The 27,124-nt window shown below is 43.1% G+C and overlaps 2 protein-coding genes across 3 annotated transcripts in view; both read left to right on the plus strand.

Moving 5' to 3' along the window:
* Positions 1-27,124, plus strand: part of LOC135498844 (uncharacterized) — a 62,155-nt gene that overhangs the window by 16,784 nt on the left and 18,247 nt on the right. Inside the window, exons 1-2 of one of the 2 annotated variants that reach the window (XM_064789324.1) lie at positions 7,937-8,181; positions 20,815-20,877. The gene's annotated coding sequence lies outside the window, so the exon portion shown is untranslated. Of the gene's footprint in view, positions 1-7,936; positions 8,182-20,814; positions 20,878-27,124 lie in introns of those variants that run through there. The other variant, XM_064789326.1, reaches the window with a different exon arrangement.
* Positions 22,738-25,130, plus strand: LOC135498999 (chondroadherin-like protein). The gene is made up of 2 exons (XM_064789592.1): positions 22,738-22,840; positions 23,144-25,130. Exons 1-2 carry the CDS (start codon positions 22,838-22,840, stop codon positions 24,947-24,949), a joined length of 1,809 nt encoding a protein of 602 aa, XP_064645662.1. The 5' UTR covers positions 22,738-22,837; the 3' UTR covers positions 24,950-25,130.

Here is a 27,124-nt window from a genome sequence, read left to right on the forward strand (position 1 = left end):
CGGTTAGGCGGATCCCCGAGATCAGTCCTCGGGCATCCACGGCAGAAATAACAATACTAGTAATTAAATTTCCCGGATCTTTCCGCTAGGCTGGAGGCGATGCAAATAGTGGCTAGGAGGATGTAATAATCGCAGTCTGCTGGTGAAATCAATTTTAGAATGTAGCCATGTGGAAGGTAGCGATCTGGCAACATCCGCTTGTGGTCTAAAAACGGATGATGCATTGAATGCAAAATGACACAGATTAGAGACAAAATAGAAAAATGGTTTCCTAGAATGAGATAGGAAGGAGCCAGGTCGGCCAGATTAAGTTTCACGACGAGATGTCTTTACTATTCACGTAGTGGTCAAAGGACTGTTTTTTATAACGAGCAAAACCAGATGCAGTTGCCCAAATGTGGACACAAGTCGCCTGTCCACCAACGGTGCCCAAAGCTTTCGTCGTCAGATCCAAGGACTTAGAAAAACAACATTGGACATTTGGGCCTCTCGTTCACGAGGACTCAAGATCACCCCCAAGTTCCTCAGATGAGGAGGACACAAAAAGACTTAAAATCGAATTTGCCGAGTCGTTTGCCGAGTTAGAGCCTCGGCATAGAGTAATCCATCACCACCTCGAGGCAGTCGTACCAATTTGTTCGGAGAGGGATCTCCAGAATCCACCTAACCATGTTATCCCTGGTTTCGAGTAGAAACGATGGCATAAGTGTCGCCAATGACGGTAATAAGATACACAAGCTGCATTGACATACGTGTATGCAAGCGAGAGAGGAAGCGCTCGGGGGATAGGGACGCACGGTCAGTTGGTGACATACGTGTATGCAAGCGAGAGAGGAAGCGCTCGGGGGATAGGGACGCACGGTCAGTTGGTGACATACGTGTATGCAAGCGAGAGAGGAAGCGCTCGGGGGATAGGGACGCACGGTCAGTTGGTGAGGTACGTGTATGCAAGCGAGAGAGGAAGCGCTCGGGGATAGGGACGCACGGTCAGTTGGTGAGGTCAGCATCATTCCCACTGAGACGATGAGAAGAGATGAGATGCGAAGAAACGCTGGAACGCCAATGATGGCGGTGATAATTTAAACAAGCAACAGTGACATATACTAACGAGAGAAAGTACTTCTTACTGAGTTCCACCCATACAAATTGAATGCCAGACCCCACTGGTTGCTGCATGATAGATAGTGAAAAAGGCGACTCAAAACTTCGTCATCATCTGCAAAATCTTGTGCATTACCTTGCCAGCTGCAGTCTCTTAGCTTTCCGATCCGATGGCTCACCTTGCGCCGTATTGAATCGTTCCCACGTTACTGGTGTCACACTAATGACTTTAAGTGTCACAAATCGATTGCTGTTAGGAGGTGCGCCTTTGAGAGTGAATCTGGCTCCGAGTATACTGCATCGATCATAGCTAGCTTAAGTCTGCTATCTGGCGAGAATATCTTTGCCTCCGAAGACGAGATTACAGGACCCTATTCATTCAACGTTGTTTACCTTTGGACGTTGTTTCTATAATCTTCCAAGTCGACGACCCAGATTTTTTCATCTTATTTCCCTCGAGTCAGAATGAGAAGACAGAAGAGATCCTCACTTGTATTCTATCCTGCTTAGGAAGCTCAGCGAGAGCACGAGAAACCTACCCCAACAGAATGGTTCAGTCTCTTTGTCGGCGGCCAATCCCTCGATTCCATGAGACTTAAGTTGGGTCAACTCTGGCTTCACATAGCCAGACCCTTTTCACCTCTTCTCTCCTTCGACGACATCTTTAACCTCAGTTGGCTTCTTCAACCTACTTTGGCTACAGTCCCGAACATGCAAAGTAAGGCAACTCGAGACTATTCATAGGGAAACCTGATGAGACACTGGGGGCAAATTTGTTCGTGAAGCTGTGAAAAGACCAACGATGTCTGCAGGCAAGTGATTGACGTGTGCCTGTCATGTTATAATTGTCAATTATCCCTGATCGGAACAGATCGTGATTACTACTATAATACGGATGTCGGGGGGCATGGTGATAAGAATTAACCCATTTATTGCTAATTTTTTCATTTTTCAAAATCTGAGATGAACAGTTTTCCGTCTTCGTCGTCTTTGGCAATGCCACCTCATCGTCTTCAGTCGATTCTGATTGGAGGATATGAGTCTTTAACCAATCATGCATACTTAGCAGTTTTGCATTCCTCATTTCTACTCTAACTGGTTTCTGCCTCAGATAAAATGATCAGCTCTAACGTCAGCTAATCTCATCAGAATATATCCAACCTTGTTAGAGAAGCAACCTAACTCAATTAAAGAAGATTATATTCACGGCGTCAAAGGGGATTTCACTAACTCGGTTAGGTCGCGTTTGAGTAAACTAAACTAGTGTAACACAGCTCAATTTACTCCTAAAGTGGATAAAGTGGCTGGTTTGCAATTCAAATAGCAGGTTAGGAGGCTGGCACGTTATCTTCTTGAGCATAGAATGGCTGGGTTGTGCTGATATACGACGAGTTCAGTTTGGTAGTACGTAGATCGAGTTCAGTTTGGTAGTACGCAGATCGAATTCAGTTTGGTAGTACGCAGATCGAGTTCAGTTTGGTAGTACGCAGATCGAGTTCAGTTTGGTAGTACGCAGATCGAGTTCAGTTTGGTAGTACGTAGATCGAATTCAGTTTAGTAGTACGCAGATCGAGTTCAGTTTGGTAGTACGCAGATCGAGTTCAGTTTGGTAGTACGCAGATCGAATTCAGTTTAGTAGTACGCAGATCGAGTTCAGTTTGGTAGTACGCAGATCGAGTTCAGTTTGGTAGTACGCAGATCGAGTTCAGTTTGGTAGTACGCAGATCGAGTTCAGTTTGATAGTACGCAGATCGAGTTCAGTTTGGTAGTACGCAGATCGAGTTCAGTTTGGTAGTACGCAGATCGAGTTCAGTTTGGTAGTACGCAGATCGAGTTCAGTTTAGTAGTACGCAGATCGAGTTCAGTTTGGTAGTACGCAGATCGAGTTCAGTTTGGTAGTACGCAGATCGAATTCAGTTTAGTAGTACGCAGATCGAGTTCAGTTTGGTAGTACGCAGATCGAGTTCAGTTTGGTAGTACGCAGATCGAGTTCAGTTTGATAGTACGCAGATCGAGTTCAGTTTGGTAGTACGCAGATCGAGTTCAGTTTGGTAGTACGTAGATCGAGTTCAGTTTGGTAGTACGCAGATCGAGTTCAGTTTGGTAGTACGCAGATCGAGTTCAGTTTGGTAGTACGCAGATCGAGTTCAGTTTGGTAGTACGCAGATCGAGTTCAGTTTGGTAGTACGCAGATCGAATTCAGTTTAGTAGTACGCAGATCGAGTTCAGTTTGGTAGTACGCAGATCGAGTTCAGTTTGGTAGTACGCAGATCGAGTTCAGTTTAGTAGTACGCAGATCGAGTTCAGTTTGGTAGTACGCAGATCGAGTTCAGTTTGGTAGTACGCAGATCGAATTCAGTTTAGTAGTACGCAGATCGAGTTCAGTTTGGTAGTACGCAGATCGAGTTCAGTTTGGTAGTGCGCAGATCGAGTTCAGTTTGGTAGTACGCAGATCGAGTTCAGTTTGGTAGTACGCAGATCGAGTTCAGTTTGGTAGTACGCAGATCGAGTTCAGTTTGGTAGTACGCAGATCGAGTTCAGTTTGGTAGTACGCAGATCGAGTTCAGTTTGGTAGTACGCAGATCGAGTTCAGTTTGGTAGTACGCTGATCGAGTTCAGTTTGGTAGTACGCTGATCGAGTTCAGTTTGGTAGTACGCAGATCGAGAGACAAAAAATCAACACGCTGGGGTTGTTGGCAATGCAGATTTTGTAACAAGTTATAGACGAGATAAGTGTGGTAGATATTCGCGTTAGAACGCTGTACAATTTCATTGCTAATTAAAAGAAATTGGCACATTTAGAAATGTAAAATACCGATTTATCACAAGAAAGTAAGTGCGCTATAATCGTATCATTTCCCATCAAATGGCTGTTGTAAGCCGCAATGAGTTTGTAAATATTCCCCCGCTTTTAGTGTGTTGCTTTGTTATATATTTTCGATATATATTCTGTGTATTATGTCGCAAATCATAATATTACATGTTTTTTTGTTATCGACATCGTAACATTCTTAATAATGAGTGCCATATATTTTAATCATATCAATTTGGAGTATATTAAACACTTACACTAATCTAATAACACAAAAAAATAATGTCGTTAGAAACATTCGAGCAGCCGCAACATTCGATTCGACCATTCAAATCGGTTTCCCAATTATAGACTTCATTAGATTACTCAGTCCTCTATCACCTATGGCGACCCACTCTATCGAATGGATAATTTTTCAATAATTAAATGGCGTCCTGGTAAATTAATTTGCAATTATTAATGAGGTAATTATTTTAATGCGTGCCATTACTACACACTTCTATTCAGGAGGGAACCGTCTATGGCGTGTCTGCAAACTTTACGTGGGAGAGCGAGAATTCAGCCGTGGTTATGATGCTAGATGTTAACGAGGCTAATGTCCTTGCTGCATTTGCCATAAACATCCGAAGTGTTGCTTTGTCATTCTTTGCCGGCGTCTCCATGGTTCCAGTATAAACATCATTCACAGCGTCTCTTCGTGCAGCTGGATTCCGTCCCTAACGATAGTACAAATGTTGTCAAGAACCAAAGATCGACAGCCAACCCAATTCCTAATTCCATCACTGACCTTGTTGACCATTCCTAACGTATGACGAAATAGTCTAAAGACAAGTAAAAGGTCGTCATTAGCCAACTGGTCTGTCCAACTGACTGAGAGTAACATTATTAGCCAACTGGTCTCTCCAACCGACCGCTGTAGTAACATCATTACTCACAGAGATAACAAACGATTCCCTAAATATCACCATGTTTCTAACCGGACCTAACACAATTGTCGGAGCCTGTGACAACGACCCTATGCCACTAACCATGATTAGTGTATGTCCGGCTCGAATCATCCAAATTGTTGGCGGCAACTAACAAGGTTACTCCTTCCTGTGCGGCTTCACCAATATTGACAGCAGAGGTCAACAACGCGACCATCTCTGATTCTGAGAAAATGGAGTCAACTTATACTTTCTCAGTGTGATGTCTGCTCAGCTCGAGTACGGAGCAACTCCAACTCAACTGGGTCTTCGCTTGGCGTAGATCCTTGTTTGTTACTCAGTCTGTCCATCGGAGGTGAAAGCACCTCTGTCGGCAGGTGTTGATCAAGACTTTGAATTTTATCATCACCGTTCTGGTGACCCTCATGCTAAGTAAGGCAAAGAAGTAACCGACAATAGTTATCCTTGCCAATGCCTAAAATACATAGGCAGATGTTCTCCGGTGAAGCCTTCCCCTACGGCAAATACATTGTTTATTATCTAGTTTCTCTTACAAATTGGGATGAGGTTTTATAAGAATAGGAAAAAGTTATGTGCATTGATTTTCGACAGCTCAGTCATGTTACCACTGCTGACAAGCTAACGATCCCTTGTCCCGCATTATACAAATGACTCAACATCTCGTAGCTTCTCGTCCTAACCACGTTATCCGCAGGAGAGCCCCTAACGCGAAATCCATCTGCTACATTTGCGCCAATTATGTCGTATTCTCCTCCTCTCTCGCGAGTTGGAGGGCCACGGTAATGCAATCTTAGCTGATGTGTGCCATGAGTAGTATACTGGTCGATCAGGAGACGCCTCACTTCGACTCAAGTAGCTCTGTTGCGGACGCGTTCAGAAGCTCACCATGAGTGGCTCACCATTAATCCCTAATGGCCATCCTCACTGGCGTTAGTAAAGTTTACAGACTGTTACTTTAGTGGGTTTGTACTTTGATGCTTATGTGCATTTCGATGGGACCCACTGTTAAAGGATCTGTGAATTATGGCTACATTCTCCTCCTGGGATATCAGCCATTGCTAAACCTTTACTGGCTTCTTCTAAATAGGGTATCAGCAACACGGTCACAAATGGCAAGCAAACCTATCAGTTTCAAGCAATTAACTGTGGGTCGTTTTCCACTGTGATTACAAAGCTAGCAATGACCTTACATCAATAGGCTAAAAGCTCTACAAAGTGGTCGATATGGCCTACAGGTAACATGAGCAAGAGCATGCTTTGGTCAATCATCTAGCAATTATCGGTGATATTTGCCAACATCGAAACCTCTCACAATCTTGCATTGAAGGATAATTTGATAGAGCGATTGTAGACATATTAGATGGCAATGACTGATGCTTATGTCGAGAGTGAATTTAGAGAGCCAGTAAGATGCTAAGAACGGTCACTGAACGGGTGTTCTTTCCTCATATAGAATGAGTTACCCATGGTATACATTAGCCACCAACCAATCATTGGTGATATATTGTCAAATATTCAGCAAGACCTTAAACTTGGTACAATAGTGGTGATGTAAACACTGTACTGCATGTATGAGATTCTGAATAAGATCGTATACCTAAGAATCTAATGGGATCCTAACGGGATTTTGGACTTGGGTTTGAACAAAATGGCGTTTAATTACTGCCTTAATGTGTTTTGAGCTTGAACTCGATCATGCCCAGTCGATTGTTCGGCTTGTAGCATGCTTCAGCAGACGACAATAAGGTAATCAACGAGGGTCGCCAATACCCCCAACAGTGCCGTAATTGTGTTTACAATATTGACTCCATGTTCATATAGAGCTTTCCCTGTTTATCAAGATATCGATGAGTGCAGTGGACATACCATTCAGGGTAAGGCTAGACCAATATGATCCGTTGGTTTTGGCCACCTAACTTTGGATGTTTCGATTATTGAAACTGTAATGTTTAATTAGGTCTATGGCATGGCTACCTAATATCGGTCAGGCCAGATTCATTGCAAAAATATTTCCAAAGTTACAATTTAGAAACAAATTCTCCTGACACTCGAGAAGACAAAACCAAATCTAGTGAGTTATGTTCGAAATTGCCGTCAGCTCTACTCAGCTATACATTTCTTTAGTTTTCCGAGCGACTGGATTAACCAGGTCATAGATACGTCCCCAGCCTTCCAGTATCCGTCTTACTGAACTTGTATGGCCTCAAGTATTATACGAAACCTTCTCAGTTGTTCGCTGACTAGTCAACCAGTCTGTGTTTACAAAAACATACTGATATTTACGCACCAGCGTATCAATAACACGCAAGTAGTCATCGTGACATTGATAGCAGTAACAATCGCATTCAACTATCAATCCAATGCTTAATCTAATTTATCGTGATTGACATGTGTCAATCAATGCCAATTGTGGTCGGGGATCAGTCATCGTTCATTGACCTAATTGGTAATGAATGACACTCAATAGAACTGGCTCAAAGCATGTAAAAAAGTCGCCAATGGTAAACATTATGTCGATTATAGATAGCTTTTGTGAGGTCATATAATCATAAAAACGTATTTTTACCATAGAGAAGTTGACATTACTATTGGAAGTGTTTTGTACTTTGTAATATTGATGCAAAACCACAGGAAGAAATTAACAGGAAAAACATGTTGATTTTCGCGTACATGTATTTCGCAAATAACATCGATTCGTGAAAATAAAAATCGAAAAAAATAATTTTGATCGAAAAAACTGAAGAAATTTGCAATCCGCCAAAATAAAATTCGTGAATTTTTTAAAGAAATCCCCAACCCTGAAAGAGTTATAGCTCTCTCAGCCCCAAAATCCTTTTTATTTTGGTTTCTCCTGGTCTGTATCTTCTCGAGCTCCCTAGGTGTCTAACCAATAAGGTGAACTTTCTTCGACTCACTTACTTAGTTAGGCAGAGACTGTAAAGTCTTTTCAAAATATCCGTTATCAGTCCTGGAGGGGTTAACACACAAAGCCACCACACAACATCAACACAACAGCCTCCGGTTCATTATCGACAACCGCCACTCATCACCCATAATGCAATGTTCTCGCGCGAGTTATAGTGGCGTCGATAGTAACGGCGGTTGATCATAACGCTCATGATAGCCAAGGCGATCGCGAGTGGAACGTTCCCGGGAATGTTACCTTGAGCTGTCAGCTAACAATGAAATGCGAGCGAGAGATTGCTTTCTGAAAACTATGTTGTATTATGAATGCCATAGATTTTCACAGTGTTTAGATTTTCAACGGATACTTTGACTAAAATCAATGGATACTTCGTATTAAGATACTTCGCTGGAAGGGTAAGCAGGGTTTTTGTATTTGCCTTTGATTTCTTTACGATGAAATGATTTTTTTTTGTAGCTAATGGATTTTCTTAATGCTAGTGAAGAATTGATAGTCTTCTCGAGTGGAAACCTTTAAGAGCCTTTTACTAGGAGAAGCGTTTTCCTATTTTAGTATGCTCCTGACATTGCGACTGAAGCTGAAGGGAATCGAGATCCGTGGTGCGAATCTTAATTTATTATCACCAGGTAAAACGTCGTTTCGATTAGTGATTCTGACATTGAAGTTGATGATCTCAACACGATCTGAACACACAAGGTTAGAGTTTCTCGACTATTACAGTTTCGCTCTGTCAGTTGCTTGATATCATATTGACATATGTCAATGCTAATTGTTATATGCTACTTGAGTTGAGTTGAGTGCCATTTCGGCTCCAGCAGTGTTCTTTTGGGAGAAAAAGAATAGCGGTAAGTGGTTTGCTGATGCCAGGATAACGCGCGAATGAAGGTGAATGTCTGCTAGATCTCGAGGAAGAGGTCTTTATAACCTTTATTTATAGACAAACAAACAATCAAAAAGTAACAGGTAAAAGTGATGATATAAATAAGACGGTAATTTTGGCTATGTGAGGGATTTCTTATATGACATCTAAATTCATTTGCAGCTGCTGAGTGGTTTGCTAAAGGTAGGATTAGGCATAAACAGAGGTGAATGTCTGCTAGATCATGAGGAAGGGGTCTTTATAACTTATATCAATTGACAAACAAACAGGTAAAAGTGATAAATATGAAAGAGACGGCACTTTTTGCTATATGAGGGATTTCTCACAAGACATCTGAACACATTTTCAGCTCTTTACAGCTTTTTCAAAGAATACGCTTCTGATTTGTTGGCATCATTAAAATTGTGTCATCTGAGTCTTAGATTCAACTCGTTTTCTCGTTTTTCATCACAAAGACATCCTCATATCATATGTTTCACTTTTTCGCATTGAATCTTGCCATCAAGTACTGAACATTAAAGCCATTTTTGTGGGATACTTCGTCTCATATTAATGCTCGACACTCAGAAATCTTGAACAAGACACACTTCACCAAGATCTCAATTCCCAAACATATTCTTTTAAGATTCCTAAATAATGTATTTATTCATTTTCGTGTGCTTGCACGATTGTACAATCTTTACAAGATGTCTGTAAGATCTCAAATAAACCTGAACTTTACGATCGCATCCGAATACTATTAGAACCTTATCGGGGCTTTTGTCCTTGGCAGAATCTCAGCAGAATTCCTCCCCATTTGTAGCACATCTCGACATCAAACTCGGATACTAGCAGCACCCCTCAAGTCGAGCTTGCTTCGTGACTAACCCACACTCTGACAGTCCCACCATTCAGCAAGTAAATTCCCATGCAGAGTCAATTTACTCTGCATTTAAATTCAAGAGCTATCTGCCAATAAAGTATTAAAAGTGCTTTCGGATAAAATATTTGAAATTGTTCAAGATGAGAGTGGTTAGCGCGTTGAGTTGAAATTTCAATATGTTGTGGGTGATATCATTCAAAAAGCTCTTATCCTTTTTTGTATGTGAGAGATGTGCGTGGGTTTTTGTGACGAACAAGTGTTATATTATTCTGTATTTTATTGACAAGAGAGATTTTCGGCAACCAAAGAATCCGCCATGGGCCCATCAATGATCCAATGACGAAAACATTTGCCTTATGTCATAAAGTAACTGCCGTTCTTCTTCTGACCAAAAATCACAGATGATGGGGTCTCTTTCTTAACCAAATAAGGAAGTGAAAAATATGTCGTATGTTTTTCTGGTCCCGAATCTTACATGTCAATCCCGAACCATGACATTTCCGTGAGAACACTCGTGACACAGCTGAAAAAAAACATGCGAGTTAAAGATAAACCAATTTGCAAAACATTTAAATCGAGGTGGCACATGCCAATTAAACACGGGAAAAAAGACGTTTCGTAAACTGTTGAAATTGTCAAGTGACAGTTCAATTTGGAAATAACAGGATGGAGGAGATTACCTGAACGCTGGCTGTCGCAGAATGTGTCGAAACGTCATTGGTAAAGAAATAGTCTTACCTACTTTGAGGATGTTAAAGCTTAAATAAAACAGAAGATTACTGTATAACCCGACGTAGGTTTAAAGTCAGCGCCGTAAAGTTCTGATGACAAATATGTAAGAGTTACGAATCTATGACGACATGTCATAGAATCTACGATGGGCCATCATCAGACCCATGATGATTATCCACCGTCAGTTCTACAAACGGTAACGTTTGCCTTAAGAAAACTAGGCAAGGCCGCCGCTAGCGAAAGAAAATATCTCTCATTGGTATTTCTTCCGACGAGTTTCTGCCTCCTGACAGAGTGTTCTAGAGAGCCGGGCATCGTGTCACGTTTTAGCGTGTCGCTTGTCATTCGCGACCTGAACAACGAACAAGAAATGTCCATTGACAGGTAAACCGTAGACTGCTACAGGTGACAACGTGGATCCTACAGAAGCAAAGCCTTACAAAAAAATCAACGATGTTTGCATAATTTCCATCGACTTGTTAATAATATTTACCATCACCGAGTCAGTATTTCTGCATCCTCTTCCGTAACGAGAAAATGATTATTTACTCAACACTGCAATGATCGTTAAATATTTGAACGAGTGTTTTCACTTTCATAACGGGACTTTCTCTGCATATTTTGTTTACTTTGCACGAAAGTACATAGTAGATGGCGTCTAGCTCTGTGCTGTGAGTTGTGATAAAAACGTCATGGGTTGACAGTGCTGTTAATATCTTTACTGGTTCTGTCGACGTAAATATTGTGAAATTCGGCTGAAAGGAGTATATTCTATTAGATTTTTTAAGGACTCAGAGTTGTTAATGATATCATTACCGAGCTGTCCGGTGCCCAGTCGATTTACACTCTACAGTTACATGATTGTGTAGTTTCGATCATAAAATTGCCTACCCCACGCACGGCCTCAGGCCTACCTCACGCACGGCCTCAGGCCTGCCCCACGCACGGCCTCTGGCCTACCCCACGCACGGCCTCAGGCCTACCTCACGCACGGTCTCAGGCCTGCCCCACGCACGGCCTCTGGCCTACCCCACGCACGGCCTCTGGCCTACCCCACGCACGGCCTCAGGCCTACCCCACGCACGGCCTCTGGCCTACCCCACGCACGGCCTCTGGCCTACCCCACGCACGGCCTCAGGCCTACCCCACGCACGGCCTCTGGCCTACCCCACGCACGGTCTCAGGCCTACCCCACGCACGGCCTCAGGTCACCCCACGCACGGCCTCTGGCCTACCCCACGCACGGCCTCAGGCCTACCCCACGCTCGGCAAGGTCTATTGTCTTTAAACAAAGCCCGTTTTCACCTAGGAATAAGTTCCCATTGTTCAACATCATATTAAAGGGTCATCAGGACAATTGATAACAACTCCCCACGAAACACCTTTCGGGGAGGTCGATTGGTCGAAACAAGCTGCGGCAAAGAAACGTATTGGACCTGTTCCAAGAATGTCATCGTTTCGGCGTGGGAAGACACAAGTCGTGATTGTAGAAGTGAGTAGCTCATAAAAAGGTTTTTTCGTCACGGTAAAAATGTAAACTCGGCCCGGGAAGTGGAAGACATTTTAAATTTTTAAATGAATAGCTACAGTAGGTCCTCATGTTTTATTCCGCTGATCATCAAAACACGTAACGGCAAAGTCTCATGTGACGGGGACATTTATTGTTGCATTTGTTCCATGGGTTCTGCGGCTAAACATCTTATAAAGCTCTTTTGTGTATATTTGCCGCACCTTGGGGAAGAGCTCTGATAACGTTTATTGTGTATTTCTTTGCAACGCGAGAGAGTAATGGGTTCGTGTAGAAGTAGGAAGTTGCAGGTGGGAGTAAAATGAGACCCCAACCGGGCATACGGATTCTGGGAGGCTTAGGTTCAAGTTGCATGTAATTGTTCAAGGATTAGTAGTAAGGTAATAGAGTTTACCTTCTAGCATTCAATCTGCCCTTGTTATTTGCCTCATTCTTTAGAGTGGTCTGGCCGAAACGATCGCCTGGTCTCAACGTGACACGTCACAGCTTCACGATACCACCAGCGTAATTCGTATGGATGGCTAGAGCTTGCTAAACAAGATCTGATCCCGATAATCCGCCACTAAACCTAATGTCTCCCCCTGATGATCGTCCACGCTTTGTTCTCATGATCATTTGGGGGAAGTCATTCTAAAGCCATTTGTAACACTCAAGACGTCCAAAAGCAATCAAGACAGCGCATCGTGTTTGCTATCAGTGTCCAGTCAAAACGCGTACGTCAAGTCAAAACGCCCCCGTGTGAGCAGAAGTCAAAGCGTCCTCATGTCAAAACGCCCCCGTGTGAGCAGAAGTTAAAGCGTCCTCAAGTCAAAACGCCCCCGTGTGAGCAGAAGTCAAAGCGTCCTCAAGTCAAAACGCCCCCGTGTGAGCAGAAGTTAAAGCGTCCTCAAGTCAAAACGCCCCCGTGTGAGCAGAAGTCAAAGCGTCCTCAAGCCAAAACGCCCCCGTGTGAGCAGAAGTCAAAGCGTCCTCAAGCCAAAACGCCCCCGTGTGAGCAGAAGTCAAAGCGTCCTCAAGTCAAAACGCCCCGTGTGAGCAGAAGTCAAAGCGTCCTCAAGCCAAAACGCCCCCGTGTGAGCAGAAGTCAAAGCGTCCTCAAGTCAAAACGCCCCGTGTGAGCAGAAGTCAAAGCGTCCTCAAGTCAAAACGCCCCCGTGTGAGCAGAAGTCAAAGCGTCCTCAAGCCAAAACGCCCCCGTGTGAGCAGAAGTCAAAGCGTCCTCAAGTCAAAACGCCCCGTGTGAGCAGAAGTCAAAGCGTCCTCAAGCCAAAACGCCCCCGTGTGAGCAGAAGTCAAAGCGTCCTCAAGTCAAAACGCCCCGTGTGAGCAGAAGTCAAAGCGTCCTCAAGTCAAAACGCCCCCGTGTGAGCAGAAGTCAAAAACGTCATCATAGGTCCATCCATGGGCCCATCAATGTGCCATGGATGGACACTTTAGCCTGTGTAGGGGTTAGCATCCGCATAGCAATATGGCATATGCTTGAATTGTATCATAAGTGTTAGGGAAAATGATAAGCACTCCGTAAAGTACAAATTCAGCCATAACTGGAAATTATCCCAAGCCACGAACATAGGGACGAGTATGACATCTTATCCTCCCTCCGCGATCGTCATTAGCAGAAGAGGTTATTGGGGGTAATTCTGTTCCGAGCAGAGCGTGTAAATCACTCCATACCAGCCTGTCTAATCTGCTACATAGATTGTCTTGAGTGATATTCATGTAATAACGACGATAAGGCCATAGCACATTATTACACATTGCATGAGAGACTTAGCCTATTAGGAGAGATGCTGCATTATTTATGACAAGTACAAGTCGGTTCATCATAGTTAAGCTGCGTTCCTCTCGTATTTTAGACATGTACGACTTTTGGAAGATCTAACGAATAATGCCATGATTTGTATGGGTGGCAGTAGCATTTTGTACTTTAAAACAATTACAGTGATATCTGAAGTGCATCCCTCTAACCTACCTAAAACGACATATTCGGATCTGGAGTGCTAGATAAAAATTTTCGAACGGAATTGACTTTTTTTGAACTCGCCCCAGTGCAAAACTCCTCTGTATTTCCTTCAGTGGAGAGTTGAGTGACTACATTCAAGTTGAAGCTGACATCTCCATCAAGCCAACTTACAGGTTGGCTGATAGTTTGATCAATAACATACTTGTACACTGTCAACCGAGACCACTGAATTGACGCTGAAATCATTTATTCAAAATAAGCAGAGAAATCTACCCATTGAGACTGAACGAGTAGCGAACACGTTTTCTGAATGATAAGTGGAATATTGGATTGGCGAAACACTTCCGACCACTTATGATTCCATCTTTAAAGCCAGAACACACTCATTGGAAATCGCTGTTTTAACGCCTCCAACAGCGCCGCAACTTCACCAAACTCATGTAACTTTCTCACGGCCAAAATAGCCTTCAGAACCATGATTTCGAAACTACCTCTCCTGTTCTTTACTTGCTAGCTAACCCATAGCCCGGATCCTTCCATCCCGTGTCGAGACTAGGTATGACCAGAATCTCGCCTAGTAGTTCACGCGGCGTGTACTAACTGTGTGCATTGCTATGCATTGGTGCTCTGTACACACGCACGCTGCCAGATACAACCTGGGCTGTCGCTCTGCACAGCGGTGCCCGGTTTCGGCGGTATGTTTAGGGATTAACTGAAGAAGATAACACTATAAGTCACCTCAAGCGCGCTAGTAGGCTAACAGAATTTGTTTTGAACAACCATGGCCAGTAGGCTTTTCGTAAAAGATCATGAGTACTGTGCGACGTCTGGTGTTTTCAAAAGGAAGCACAATCTTGCCTTCCGATCAATGCCGGTTGGACACTATGGTCTTATCCCTTTAAGAATAAATCTATATCGCGTTGCAGCTGAGTCAATGAGGTGTTGTGATGCTAAACTAATGTACATATCGTGTTATGCAAAGGTGCTCTACGGGGTGACTAAGACATGACACAGTACATCTAACATTCACCAGGCTTTTCCCGACTTCTTAAGGGTTTGATGTAGACGTGGCAATTTGGTGTCCACTGCGCCTGCGTCATGACGTCATGATGACGTCATGGCATCCTTGTGACGTCTTCTTAAGGGTTTATCCAACTTTTTCGCATGCCAAATGTGTTTAATGTAGATAGTCTGTACGTGATCATTGTCTGAGAGAAGCTTTCCGCCCATCAACTTGTGTTGATATTTACGCCGCTAGAAACTGCAACCATCAAAAGAAAGCTAGCGTTTGTTTAATGTGACGGTAAAAAGCTGCCTTTGAAAGAAGCAATCACTTCTGCGGTCTATGTACTCATGATGCTAATGCTTCCATTACCGTAAGTCTCGCGAGATTTCATTTCCTTGCTTGGTATACCAAAGGTGGATCAAGCGTGCAACACTTTGTGGAGATTATTTCAAATAGCTTTGCAACGGCGCTTCAAGGCATCTTGAAGGCCAACAATATGGAAGGCAGTTAATTGCCTTTTGCTATGTTACCAGTTGCATTTAAAATGATGCTTTATGCACAAAATCATTACACGAAAAAGCCATTTTAAAACCTTGATAAGGTAAAGGCGAATTTCCTTTTGATCTTGGAACGTCAAGGTAATCAACTGGGAATGTCGATGAGGAGACTTCGGGAGATGTGGGACAAACATTTTTAAACCTAGAAGGTAGCATATTCATTGTTGGTTAACAGTCAAGGGTATTTGGCAGGAACGAAAAGATGACCGCAGTTACTTATTATACTAAGGTGCTTTTAACTGTTAACATCGCGTGCTAGAATTGCTAAGTGGATCATAAAGATCAAACGAACGGTACCATCAGAGGATACTCGTTAAGAGCTTTTCAATGGATGGTCATGTCAATAGGTTTACAAATGGAACTCTCAGTACCGAATGGCCATGTTTATAGGCTGACATGCAGTTCCGTCAGACAGTGCTTACCAAGAGCTTCTAAAGAATTGGTCATATGAATAGACTAACAAATGGTACTATCAAAACATACTCATCAATAGCTTTCCAACGAATGGTCAATAAGTTTGGACAAGCTCTTGTTTTCGGCATTGTTTTCGTGCCCTTGTCAGAAAGCCCAGTGTATTTACACCGAGTCTCGAGTTAATAGTTACATAGCTCTCTTCAGTCTCGTCTCCAGCAGCGCTGAGAACAGTTTAATTCTGCCTCAGCTATTTACATAGTAATTGTCATGGCATGTTATGGCAAATCACTTCAGTCCGAGAAAATGGAGCAGAGGTAATTAGTTGGCGGTAAGCTGCTTAGAGAGTGACCATCCAGTCCCCATTGTTAGCACTTGACAAGGCGGACATGGTTCTGCATTCGGTGAGATATCGTAGAGCTCATAGAGACCTCTTCGACGAATGGCAGTAAGGGTATACCATCAGAAAGAGCTCATCAAGAGCTTTCCAATGAATGGTCATGTCAATAGGTTTAGCAAAGGTACAGTCAGAATGTGTTCATCGGAAGCTTTTATTAATGGTGTCATCAGTAAGTGCTCATCAAGAGCTTTCCAATGAATGGTCATGTCAATAGGTTTACAAATGGTACCATGAGAAAGAGCTCACCAAGAGCTTTCTAGTGAATGGTCATGTCAATAGGTTTAGTAAGGTGATTCGTTTAGTAACGATACCATCAGAAAGTGCTCATCGAGTTCTCATCAATAGGCTGATGATCATGAACGGTACAATCAGAACTTACTGATTGAGACCGAAAAAGTCTCAAGTTAATACAATGAAGTTTCCCGAGCTCATATCATATGTATTGTTAAGCTCATCTCCTGCGGCAGTGAGAACAGGTTAATTCTCCTGAGCTATTTACCATTTAATTGTCACAGCATATTATGGAAGATCAGCTCAGTCCAAGAATTCAGAGAAGAACGCGATAATACGAATCTGATAATCAGAATGCATTGCCTGATTGTCAGAAATACAAGTTTGCACTTCCAGACCGCGTCTCGAGTTAATAGTTTGCAGAGCTCCACATAATCCTCTTTTGAGTCACCACAAGAACGTGTTAATCTCACCTTAGCTATTTACCCAGTAATTGTCATACCATGTTATGGAAAATCAGCTCAGTCCAAGAGGCTCGAGAAGGCGATGAGGATAATTAGCTGGCGATAAGCTGCTTAGGAGACAATTCAGTCGGCGTAAGAGTTAACACCTCGTTGGTAGGCTGTGGTAGAGCTTGGCGGTCAAGAAATGGCTATTCGGACGACCCCAATACACGGTCTCTTGTCTTTAAACAAAGCCCGCTCGCACCTCGGCCTAAATGACTTCAGGCCGAGCCGAATACACGGTCTCTTGTCTTTAAACAAAGCCCGCTCGCACCTCGGCCTAAATGACTTCAGGCCGAGCCCAATACACGGTCTCTTGTCTTTAAACAAAGCCCGCTCGCGCCTCAGCCTAAATGACTTCAGGTCTAGCCCAATACACGGTCTCTTGTCTTTAAACAAAGCCCGCTCGCACCTCGGCCTAAATGACTTCAGGCCGAGCCCAATACACGGTCTCTTGTCTTTAAACAAAGCCCGCTCGCGCCTCAGCCTAAATGACTTCAGGCCGAGCCCAATACACGGTCTCTTGTCTTTAAACAAAGCCCGCTCGCACCTCGGCCTAAATGACTTCAGGCCGAGCCCAATACACGGTCTCTTGTCTTTAAACAAAGCCCGCTCGCACCTCGGCCTAAATGACTTCAGGTCTAGCCCAATACACGGTCTCTTGTCTTTAAACAAAGCCCGCTCGCGCCTCGGCCTAAATTCCCATTGTTCTACAGTCTTATCAAAGGGTCATCAGGACAAATCTTGATAATGCCGACCCCCATGAAACATCTTTCGTAGCGGTTGGTCGGCCCAAACCGGCAAGAGCAATATAACGTAATGACTGTCAAGGAAATGGTGGCGAAACATGCGCGTTATCATAACTGTCGGCATTCCGATATGTTGGCGACTGACTCTCTCAAGACTTCGACATGTTTAAAGATGATAAAGAAAGTCTTAGAATCGTTAATTTGCCTGTGAGCATGTATCCGAAAGTTTTGTCTCTGTGACGCAGACACTACTGACATCAAAACAAAGATTGCCCCAAGAGTTCTGAAATAATCCTCGCCTTCCATTAGAGCTTGGTTGCTTGATGTGTAATTTCCTGCCGAAGAAGTCAAAGACACATTGAGTGTGGGTATCTTTATCGGAGACGTTACTGACATTAAACCCGAGACAGCCCCGGGAATTTCGAAATCATCCGATCACCTGCGACGGTATGAGCTCCCCATTAGGACTTTGCCGCTTGATATCTAATTTCCTGTGATGTCTAAGACAATCGACTATGGGTGTCTTTGTCATGTTTATTTCAAAGTAAATCAGGTTTAGAGGGTGGAGGAAACACATTTTGGTTACATTGTCGTCTGACGTTTGAAGGAGGATATTCTTGCGCATAATAATGTTCTCACTGACAGGGTGAAGTTATTTTGATGACAAGGACACGTGAGAAGGAAGCTGTCCATAACCATATTGGGTTAGGTTCTTGAACAACAGGGCACCGGGATGTCTTGATATTGGCGCTTAACTTAGCATGAGTCCGGCCAATTCTAGACCTTCTTCCGTAAAGCTAACGCCCGATATTAACGTGGCTCCACATCCATATTCCTTCTCATGATATGTTTACCTACGACAGCGGAATACCAATCAAGTCAATTCTCGGGGGTAATTAGTGTTTTTATTTGCTGTTGAACAACATCATAAGATCGTTAATGCGATGCTCGTTTTATGTCAATTACCAGCGCAGGCAAAATGTTCTATGGATCTAAGATATTGTTAGTCGGGTTGATCACCCATTCACCTGCACCCTTCATTCTACTCATGATAAACCTACAGAAGAGCACTCGACGGATAGGAGATTGAACTCTAATATGAGATCAGCTGCTCCGAATGGCTTAAGGTCTAATAGATACAATTGTTTAACTTTTCGTCAGACAGTTGTTTGGCCCAGTGATTCAGCGACAAGTCATTTTTCTGACTCGACCACTGCTTGCACATAAACCCAGTAGGGATATTGTGATGCATTGCATGGGCTCTACACACAGTGATCCATCACATTTCTTCACCATAGTATGTTTTGGTTAAGGTGTTGAGTTCTGATTTGATCGTGCCAAGATGCCGATGATGCCGTGTCAGAAGAAACAGGTCAGCGTTGTTTTCATATGGAATCAACCATTTTGTCACAACTTAAGATGCATTTCGCGACAGCAAATATTCAAATATTCACAGCCTGCACATGAGTCCTGGTATGAACCTTCTGAGAGCACAACAGATGACACAATGAAGAAATGACAACGGAAGCAGATGGTGTTGTTGTCTCATTATCTCCAGGGGAGATGGAGACGCGACCAACAGATACAGACATCTCCTCCCTGAATATTGACCATTCTTAGCAGGTGGTGAAACTCCTGCTTGAATAATTCATCTTTAAATCAGAGATTCGCTAATACGATGTTGAATCCTCTAGCATTTCATGGTGTGTGGAGAAGCAAGGTATGATGGTCTTCTCTTCGAGTAGCTGGTTACTCTAAGCTCTTCTTTAAGTGTTGTTGCTTCGAAACACCTCATCCAGATATTGACCGCAAAAGCAGTTTGCTTCTTCTTAACAGCGTACGCTCTTCACGAGAGGTGTTATCCTTCAGGGAGTGTTCCTCCACCAATGTGTTATGTTCGAGTGTTTACGCGCCACTATTATAGGTTTATTGGCCTTGTGACAGTCTTCGACCAGAGCGAGGGTCAATCGGGGACTGCTCGTGTTCCCTTGGCATGATCTTGTTCTTGTCATGGCATAGACACCTGGTACAAGGATAGGAGTTCGGGTCGCATTGATTATAGGATGTTGAACTACATGACAGAACAGGTCATGGTGTGTGGAAAAATAAAAAATGAAATTTCTCTTCTATAGAAGTTGCTTTTCAAGTCATCCCCCAAGTGGCTAAACGTAAGCCTGAAATATGAATTATTTAAATAGAGTACCTGGTATAAATTGTCTACAGGATGTTGAATGTCGGATAATGTTTGTGAAAACGGGTCATGAATTTGTAGTGCCTCTTTTACGGAGTGATGTTGGTGCGCTGTTAAAAAACTGTAGTACCCATCTTCAAGTTTAACTCTAAACTTCAAAGTCTTCCTACAGTTTTCTTCTTAACGCTGTCTTGTAAACTTTAAGAAAAAGTGACTTTCCACACTGTATGACATCAGTTTCTGACAGGGTGATCCTGATACATGTTACAAGAAACGAAGAACGCCGCGTCTCATTAAACGACGCCAGCATCTTAACGGAAGAAAACTGCCAAAGAATACTCCCATAATCCGCACAGTTGACGTCGTGTAGTCTTCCTAACCTCATCTCGTGAAATCACGTCCTCCTCCCGGCGAACTCATTAGAAAGTGTCAACTGCAGACCAGATTTATCAATTTCTTGCGAAGCTTCATTAATTCTTAAATCTGCCTGCGCCGCGGGGCAAGACCCCTCACAGCTCGTGCGCTCATGTGGATAACTATTTACCCAACCTCAATAGGAAGCCTCCTCCGTTGAAATGAGGAATTATCTTGGTCCAGCCGGCGGCGAAATGATAGAATATTATTTTCCCCGCAAATTTGCGCTACTGAGATAAAGTTAAATACAGCAGAAGAAGTATTGAAAAAATCTTGCGAGTTAAATGAGTGGAAGACTGTTTTCTGGTCCATTAAACCTGACTGGTGAGTCTTTGATAGGTTCTGCCGCGTCTCTCATGGTGGTGCATGATAGGCGGATATCGGGAGACGATCAGGTTAAATGACAATATTTATGACGATCAAAGGTAACAGTCGTTATGGCCTTTTACCCGTTTGGCTCTAAGTATATGTATGATACCGGTGTATGTTTAAAATGTCCTTGGATAGAATGTCCGCAAAATCACTCTCATTTCTCCATGTTATCCCTCACACGTGTCAATTTCTTTCTTTTACTAACATCGTACTTGTATTGTCTTTGCAGATGAACCAAGGTTAGATTTGATATCGAATTTCCATAAGCAGGAATATTTCAACCAGAATCTGGGTAAGTCGTCATTTCTGTGTTTAATTTGTTTCATCTGATTTCTGTTAGCCTAAACCTCTTCGTTGGGTGACCCATGTTTCCAGGGGGTTACCCTTTCATTGTGTGATAGTGGAGACGCCTGTTGGGAACTTCGTCAAACTTTCTTTGACCAACCTACCTCCCCACTAGGACCTCCTTTTAACTTTTAGTTCGAGATATCGTACACCTGATTTTTTAATGACAAACTTGGATTGCCACTTAATGGCATCTCTCGAAATGGCAAAAAAAGTCGGTAGAGATTATTATTAGCCAATCACGTAAAAGCAATCTATTTTCTGCGCATCTCATTTGACATCCATTCAAGTCATTAGTGTAACGCGCTGAGTAATAATTAGAAAGACGAAATGAGAAATCGAGCAATTTTTCGCTTTGGCAGAAGTCAAATTGAAATATTAACGCACTGAGTGCCCCAGGTGATCATCAAATACCTTCAAGGCCTACTTTTACGCCGTTTGTTAAAAACCTGAAATTTGTAATTGAATCTGAAAATACGTACGAATTTCAGCATTGCCGATGTGAGAAAAAAAAGGTGAAAATGGGTTAAGGGGTATAAATATATGGTCGCTCTAGAGAAGTGTGTCTTTTTAAAGTAAGGAACAAGCGTATACATTCACTCAATATGATAAGTCAATTTTTTGATAGAATTTTTACACAAATCTTTGCCTCTGGACAGAACATTTATAAAGTACGACCCAACCCAAGGAAAAAGGGTACATTCGATTTCTAATAATACATTACATGATGCAAAAGTCAACTTCAGCGTCCATACTTTTATTTCTATCAGCCAATCACAATGAAGCCATTCATTTTCCCCTTGCCATCTTGACATCCCATTAGCGAACAGCGCGAAGACATAATTAGAAACCGGCGAAGAAATTGAACAATTTCTCCAACTGACAAAAGTCAAATTAACTTCTATTAGATTGCATTGTTACACTTTTAACCCTGTGTTAAAGATGCAATATCACCTTAGCTATGATATGTAGCGTATAACCAAGAATGTATTAAAGACGAATCTTCATGTTGCTGTTCTCAAGAAGGACAAGCATATAGTTCTAATAGGGCGAGTTTTGAAAGACTTGTTTATCGGCTTTGATTCATGAACCGTTTTACTAATATATTGGATCGATTCCTCCTGAATTATTCCATTATTGACACAAATTCGTTAGATTGAGGTGAACAAATATTGTGATCATGGCTTGTAGAAATACAAATGTACATCTTGATCCAACTGATAAAAATAGCTCGGGCGTGCTCGTCCTGATGTCATGGAAAACTTTGAGGGATGTTATCTTCAATGTACCTGCATTATTCTGACGAATAAAACAATCTCGTTGATATACAAGTTCTGAAATCATCATCATCATCATCATCTTAAATGTTGTGTTAACCCTTTTCGGTCGTCAGCTTATCTCAACGGATTAACTATAGCAGTGCAGTGTATTTGGTACTTCAATTGCTATAAGTGGCCTAGTCATAAGTATGAGGTCGTAAATTCGACCCCGGATGAATCAGCACTGTTTCGTCTTTGTGTCCTAAAGCAAGGCACTTAACCCAACTGGCTTCTCTCCACCCAGGATTAAATGGGTACCTGGTTGGCAGAGATGAATATCGAGCTGTCCTTATTGAGAAGTGTCCTTAATACAGAGATCAAATTCAACGGTAATTTCTAATTTGGGTCATGTGCACTGTCATTAATCTTAAAATCCACTCATGATTTACTGAGGAACCTGGCCTTATTATCATAAGTACATGTGACTATTTGGGCTGTCAAAACAATGTGCTGACGTACAGCTGATAAGCTCATCATGACCGGCAGCCACTGCGAGATCCCTCTTGTCCTGCGCAGTTCCATCGCTAATCATCGAACAGTAAAGGCGGACACATTTTTGTTGAAGAACAGCTGGCGAAAGCAGGGACCATGGTGAGTGAAACAAACAAATTTCATTGAGTTCGATTATAACGAACGAACTGAACCTATTGGTTGTGCCAAGGACAAGGAATTGGTGAACGCTCTTAGAACCAGTGGTCCTGTATCATGGAATGACTTAGCTTCCAACAAAAACAACAAAAGATATACGAGGTTCAAACTTGTGTAAGGACTACATTCATCACTGAATCCATCCCGGCCGACGAGGGTCCCCTGACTGTGCATTTCACTCACCTGAAGACTACCAATTATTTCCTGCTCCTAGTGTCCGTTTAAAACGTTCCGTTTCACTTTCAGATGTGCAGTTCAGGACTTTTCTTTGCTATCTTCATACTCGCGTTCCTTCTCCCTACGTCTACTGAGGAGGGCCCCACATGTGGAACCGACCTTCCGAAGGGATGTAACGTTACGTCAAACGGGACGGCCTTGGCTTGCGAAGGAGCATCTTTTCATGCCATCTTTCCAACGATCCGTGACCTAGGTGAAGATCTGATCAAGATAGACATCAAAAGCTGTGAACCAGCAGTGGCAGCAAAGTTAAATCGAACTTGCTTTCGGAACAATACGAACCTACTTTATCTGTCGATAAAAAAATGCGCCATAGAAGAGATAGCGCCAGGCGCCTTTGAGGAACTTGGGAAGCTAACTGATCTTCGGTTGCTTGAAACCAAAGTTAGGTCGATATCCAAAGAAACATTTAAAGGGTTAACGAAGCTTTCGCGGATTGATTTGTACCGGAACCATATAACCACAATTACGAAAGGAACTTTCGAATATCTTGGGAACTTGTTGGAGTTGGATCTGAGTCATAATCGTTTGGCGTATATTGAGGACGGATCATTGGGGCAGCTACAGAGATTGGAACATCTATATCTTAATACCCAAATATTGAATTACGGCGGCTTCAAACCCTCTCCGTATCTAATGCGTGGGATGACGAAACTGAAAAGATTACATTTTTCTAAAGTTCTTATTAGTTTTAGGTCCATGTCGCAGTATGACATCGCCAACTTTTTCAAAGACCAAAAAGACTCGCTCGAAGTCGTGTCTTTGGAATCGGTCCATATGACCAACCAGTACTTGCCCGTCCTGAAAAGCCTCAAACGACTGCGCATCCTTGATCTTTCCCAGAATGAAATTGATTACATCGGCAACGGTTCCCTACCGAAACTTGCTCAGAACGGAATACTAAACCTGGGATTCAACAAAATTACCTTCATTGATGCGAAAGCATTTCCAGCTAACTGCGGTGATCTGCTGTTTAAGTTGGAGGGAAATTCATTCACCTGCAATTGTAAACTTGTTGAGTTCGCCAAGTGGTTACGGCATTACAACAGGACTGGTTGTCACAGCCAGAATCGCGTCTATTGCAGTGACCCTGTTCCAATGTATGGGACGAGAGTGGTAGATTACGCCCCTTACTGGTGGCAATGCAGCAGGTACATGCCTCTGATAGCCTTGGTGGCTGTTGTTGGTTTAGCAGCTCTGCTTGCATTGATCACACTGGTCATTTCTTGCCATCGCGTGGATTTCAAGCACTGGTTATTGGAGAGACGAGCGGCAGCTAAAGCAGAGGTAGACGCGGAACAGCAGGCCGCAACTGCTGACCGTACGACGCTGGTCCCAGCCGGCCGGCTTTGCGGAATAAGCTCGCTGCCTAAAGGCATGACCAGCGCCTATATCCTCTACAACATGAACGAGGAAGATGTGAAGAGGTGGGTGGACCGTCACATCGAGGAGAAGCTCTATAACCATCCCATGAAGATCACCCTGCAGTGGTCTGCCGGGCCAGACTACATCCCGCTGTGGAAGCAGGTGAAGGAGTATGGGTTCGGCGTCCGGCACTTCCTCGTCCTGGTAACCGAAGGGTTCCTTCAGCATCACTGGCCGCTAATGTCGGAGAATGGCGGCGTTGAGAATCTCTCCAAGTTCGTCCTCGTCCTTTGGGGGGTGAAGAAGAAAGAATTGCCAAAGGATTTGCTCCGACTGCGTTGCCCTTGCATTGAGTGGCCGGTCTTGGCACCGAAGTGGACCACTCTGCAGCGGGAAAGAGAACAGTTCTGGAAGCGGGTGCGGCTAGCTCTCAAGGACCTGGCAGACTAGGTAGACAGAAAATTCCTGTCACGCGAGAACTGCGTGATTTAGCGTCGATGGGTATCTCAGAAATGCTTGACATTCATAGTAACTGTATCACCTTAGCTATGACATGTAGCGTACAACCAAGAAAGTATTAAAGAAGAATCTTCAAGTTGCTGTTCTCAAGAAGGACAAGCATATAGTTCTAATAGGGCGAGTTTTGAAAGACTTGTTTATCGGTTTTGATTCATGATTCTGATTAGGCAGACATTAGAGTCCCCCAATGACAGTGTGTTGTTTAGGTATCCAAGAACAGAACTATACATTAGTTGGAATGACTGTCAGAATTGATATAACAAAATCCATTCCGTCAAAGCCCTCCCCTAACAAACCATACCAATCACACACGAATAATATCTCATCAATAACAACAAAGCCGCCATTAATTTGACTGGTCACGTGCACATGATAATGAATGCTGATTGGTCGCGTATCAATGACAACAAAGCCTCCATTGATTTGATTGGTTACGATATAATGAATTCTGATTGGTTTGGTTTCCGTTCGTTTAGCTTTCGAATAACCAATTTATAGCAATATTGTTGGGTGGGTTTGATATATTTGAGGGGATGTTACAAATTTGCTTCTATTATAGTAGATGTCTAGAAGAAGAGGTCGGATTTGGAGCAGTTTTTGTAGCCTGATTTCGAAATGAATTTCTCTAGATCTGTTGCCTACCCCTAAGTATTTCACATTGGACCAGGGGACTCCTCGACTAAAAACCAATAATTTAAGTCCTGAAAGCCATTTAATCTTCATGAACTGTTGATGGCCTCCCGTCCCCTGGTGCAGCCGTGAACATCCGTAATCCGCCGGACCGAGGACCCCGAGGTCCTCACACCACTACCCAATAATTTAGCCCTACAATGTCATCTAATCATGTTTCCTTGATGGCCTCGCGCCCCCTGGGAGCAGCCAAGGACATCCATAATCCGCCTGGTGTCACTTACACGCCATCATCTGACCAGGCGAGACGCCGGGGAATAAGACGGAAATTACCTCCATGTTCTAACTCTGGTTGCTACTGACTCAATATTAAAAGGTGGCAACCTCTCTTTCAAATTGAGTCTGGCTTTATAGTGTATTGCGCCGCTCATAAAGGGTAGGACCGTTCAAGTTAAGTCTGGCTGATTGAGAAGGGAACGAGACGCAACTTTATGAAAAAATGGCACTGAGAATTTTGGGATTTAAGAGCCACTCACATCTGTTTGCTTGTTTGTTTGTTTGTTGGTTGTTTGTTTATCCATTGCTCATGAAACATTCATACAAATAAAATGAAATGCCACTTTGTTTCGGATTCATAATTTCCGTGATGTTGTAGTTGCCGACCTCCGTCAATCCCTGAGGATTTAAAACCCATCAACGGCGACCAGGTGAGCAGAGCCAATACGAGACCTTCGTCATTACTGGGGTGATGCCCTGAGGGACTTGGGAAGTATCATTGCTTTGATAAGTGCGTCTCGGGCTAAAAGGTGTCTTTACAACCAGGGCGACGCTGGGGAGGGTCTGCAGGTGGCACGTTAGGTAGTGTGGAGTGTGGTAACGAGAGAAGCAGGTGGCACGTTAGGTAGTGTGGAGTGTGGTAACGAGAGAAGCAGGTGGCACGTTAGGTAGTGTGGTAGTGTGGTAACGAGAGGAGCTTAAGATTTCAACAAGAATCAGATAGGAGACTCGGCGAGATTGTCGTCCTTTGACGAAAGTTCTGGACATGAGTTCACACTTTCTATTGAAGCCCACTCATGCAACAGTCGCCATGGTCACAGATGAAAAGCAGACGGCATTTTTCATTCACAGAGAACAGCAATCACTTAATGTTGCTGGTGAGACAAACATGGAGATTTTTCCTTCCATTTTTTTAGATAATGTTATGGTATGCCACTTTTATAACCTTTGATATGGTCGAGGTCCCTGGAATCTCTTTCAAAGTACAGGTCGCGGTTACTATGGCATTTCTTTTGAGTCTGGTCTACTCGGTGTTTGACATGCAGGACTGCAAAGGACACTTTCCTGATTAAAAGTACATATGATGAGTTTTAGAATATGTCACCTTACAAAGTTTCTTTTGGTTAGCAACACATGCAGAGATTCAAATAAACTTTTGATATATCAGACATGCATTACCTTTGCCCGTCAATACTATAG

Source organism: Lineus longissimus, chromosome 14, assembly GCF_910592395.1.
Source record: "Lineus longissimus chromosome 14, tnLinLong1.2, whole genome shotgun sequence".
Taxonomy (NCBI): Eukaryota; Metazoa; Nemertea; class Pilidiophora; order Heteronemertea; family Lineidae; genus Lineus; species Lineus longissimus.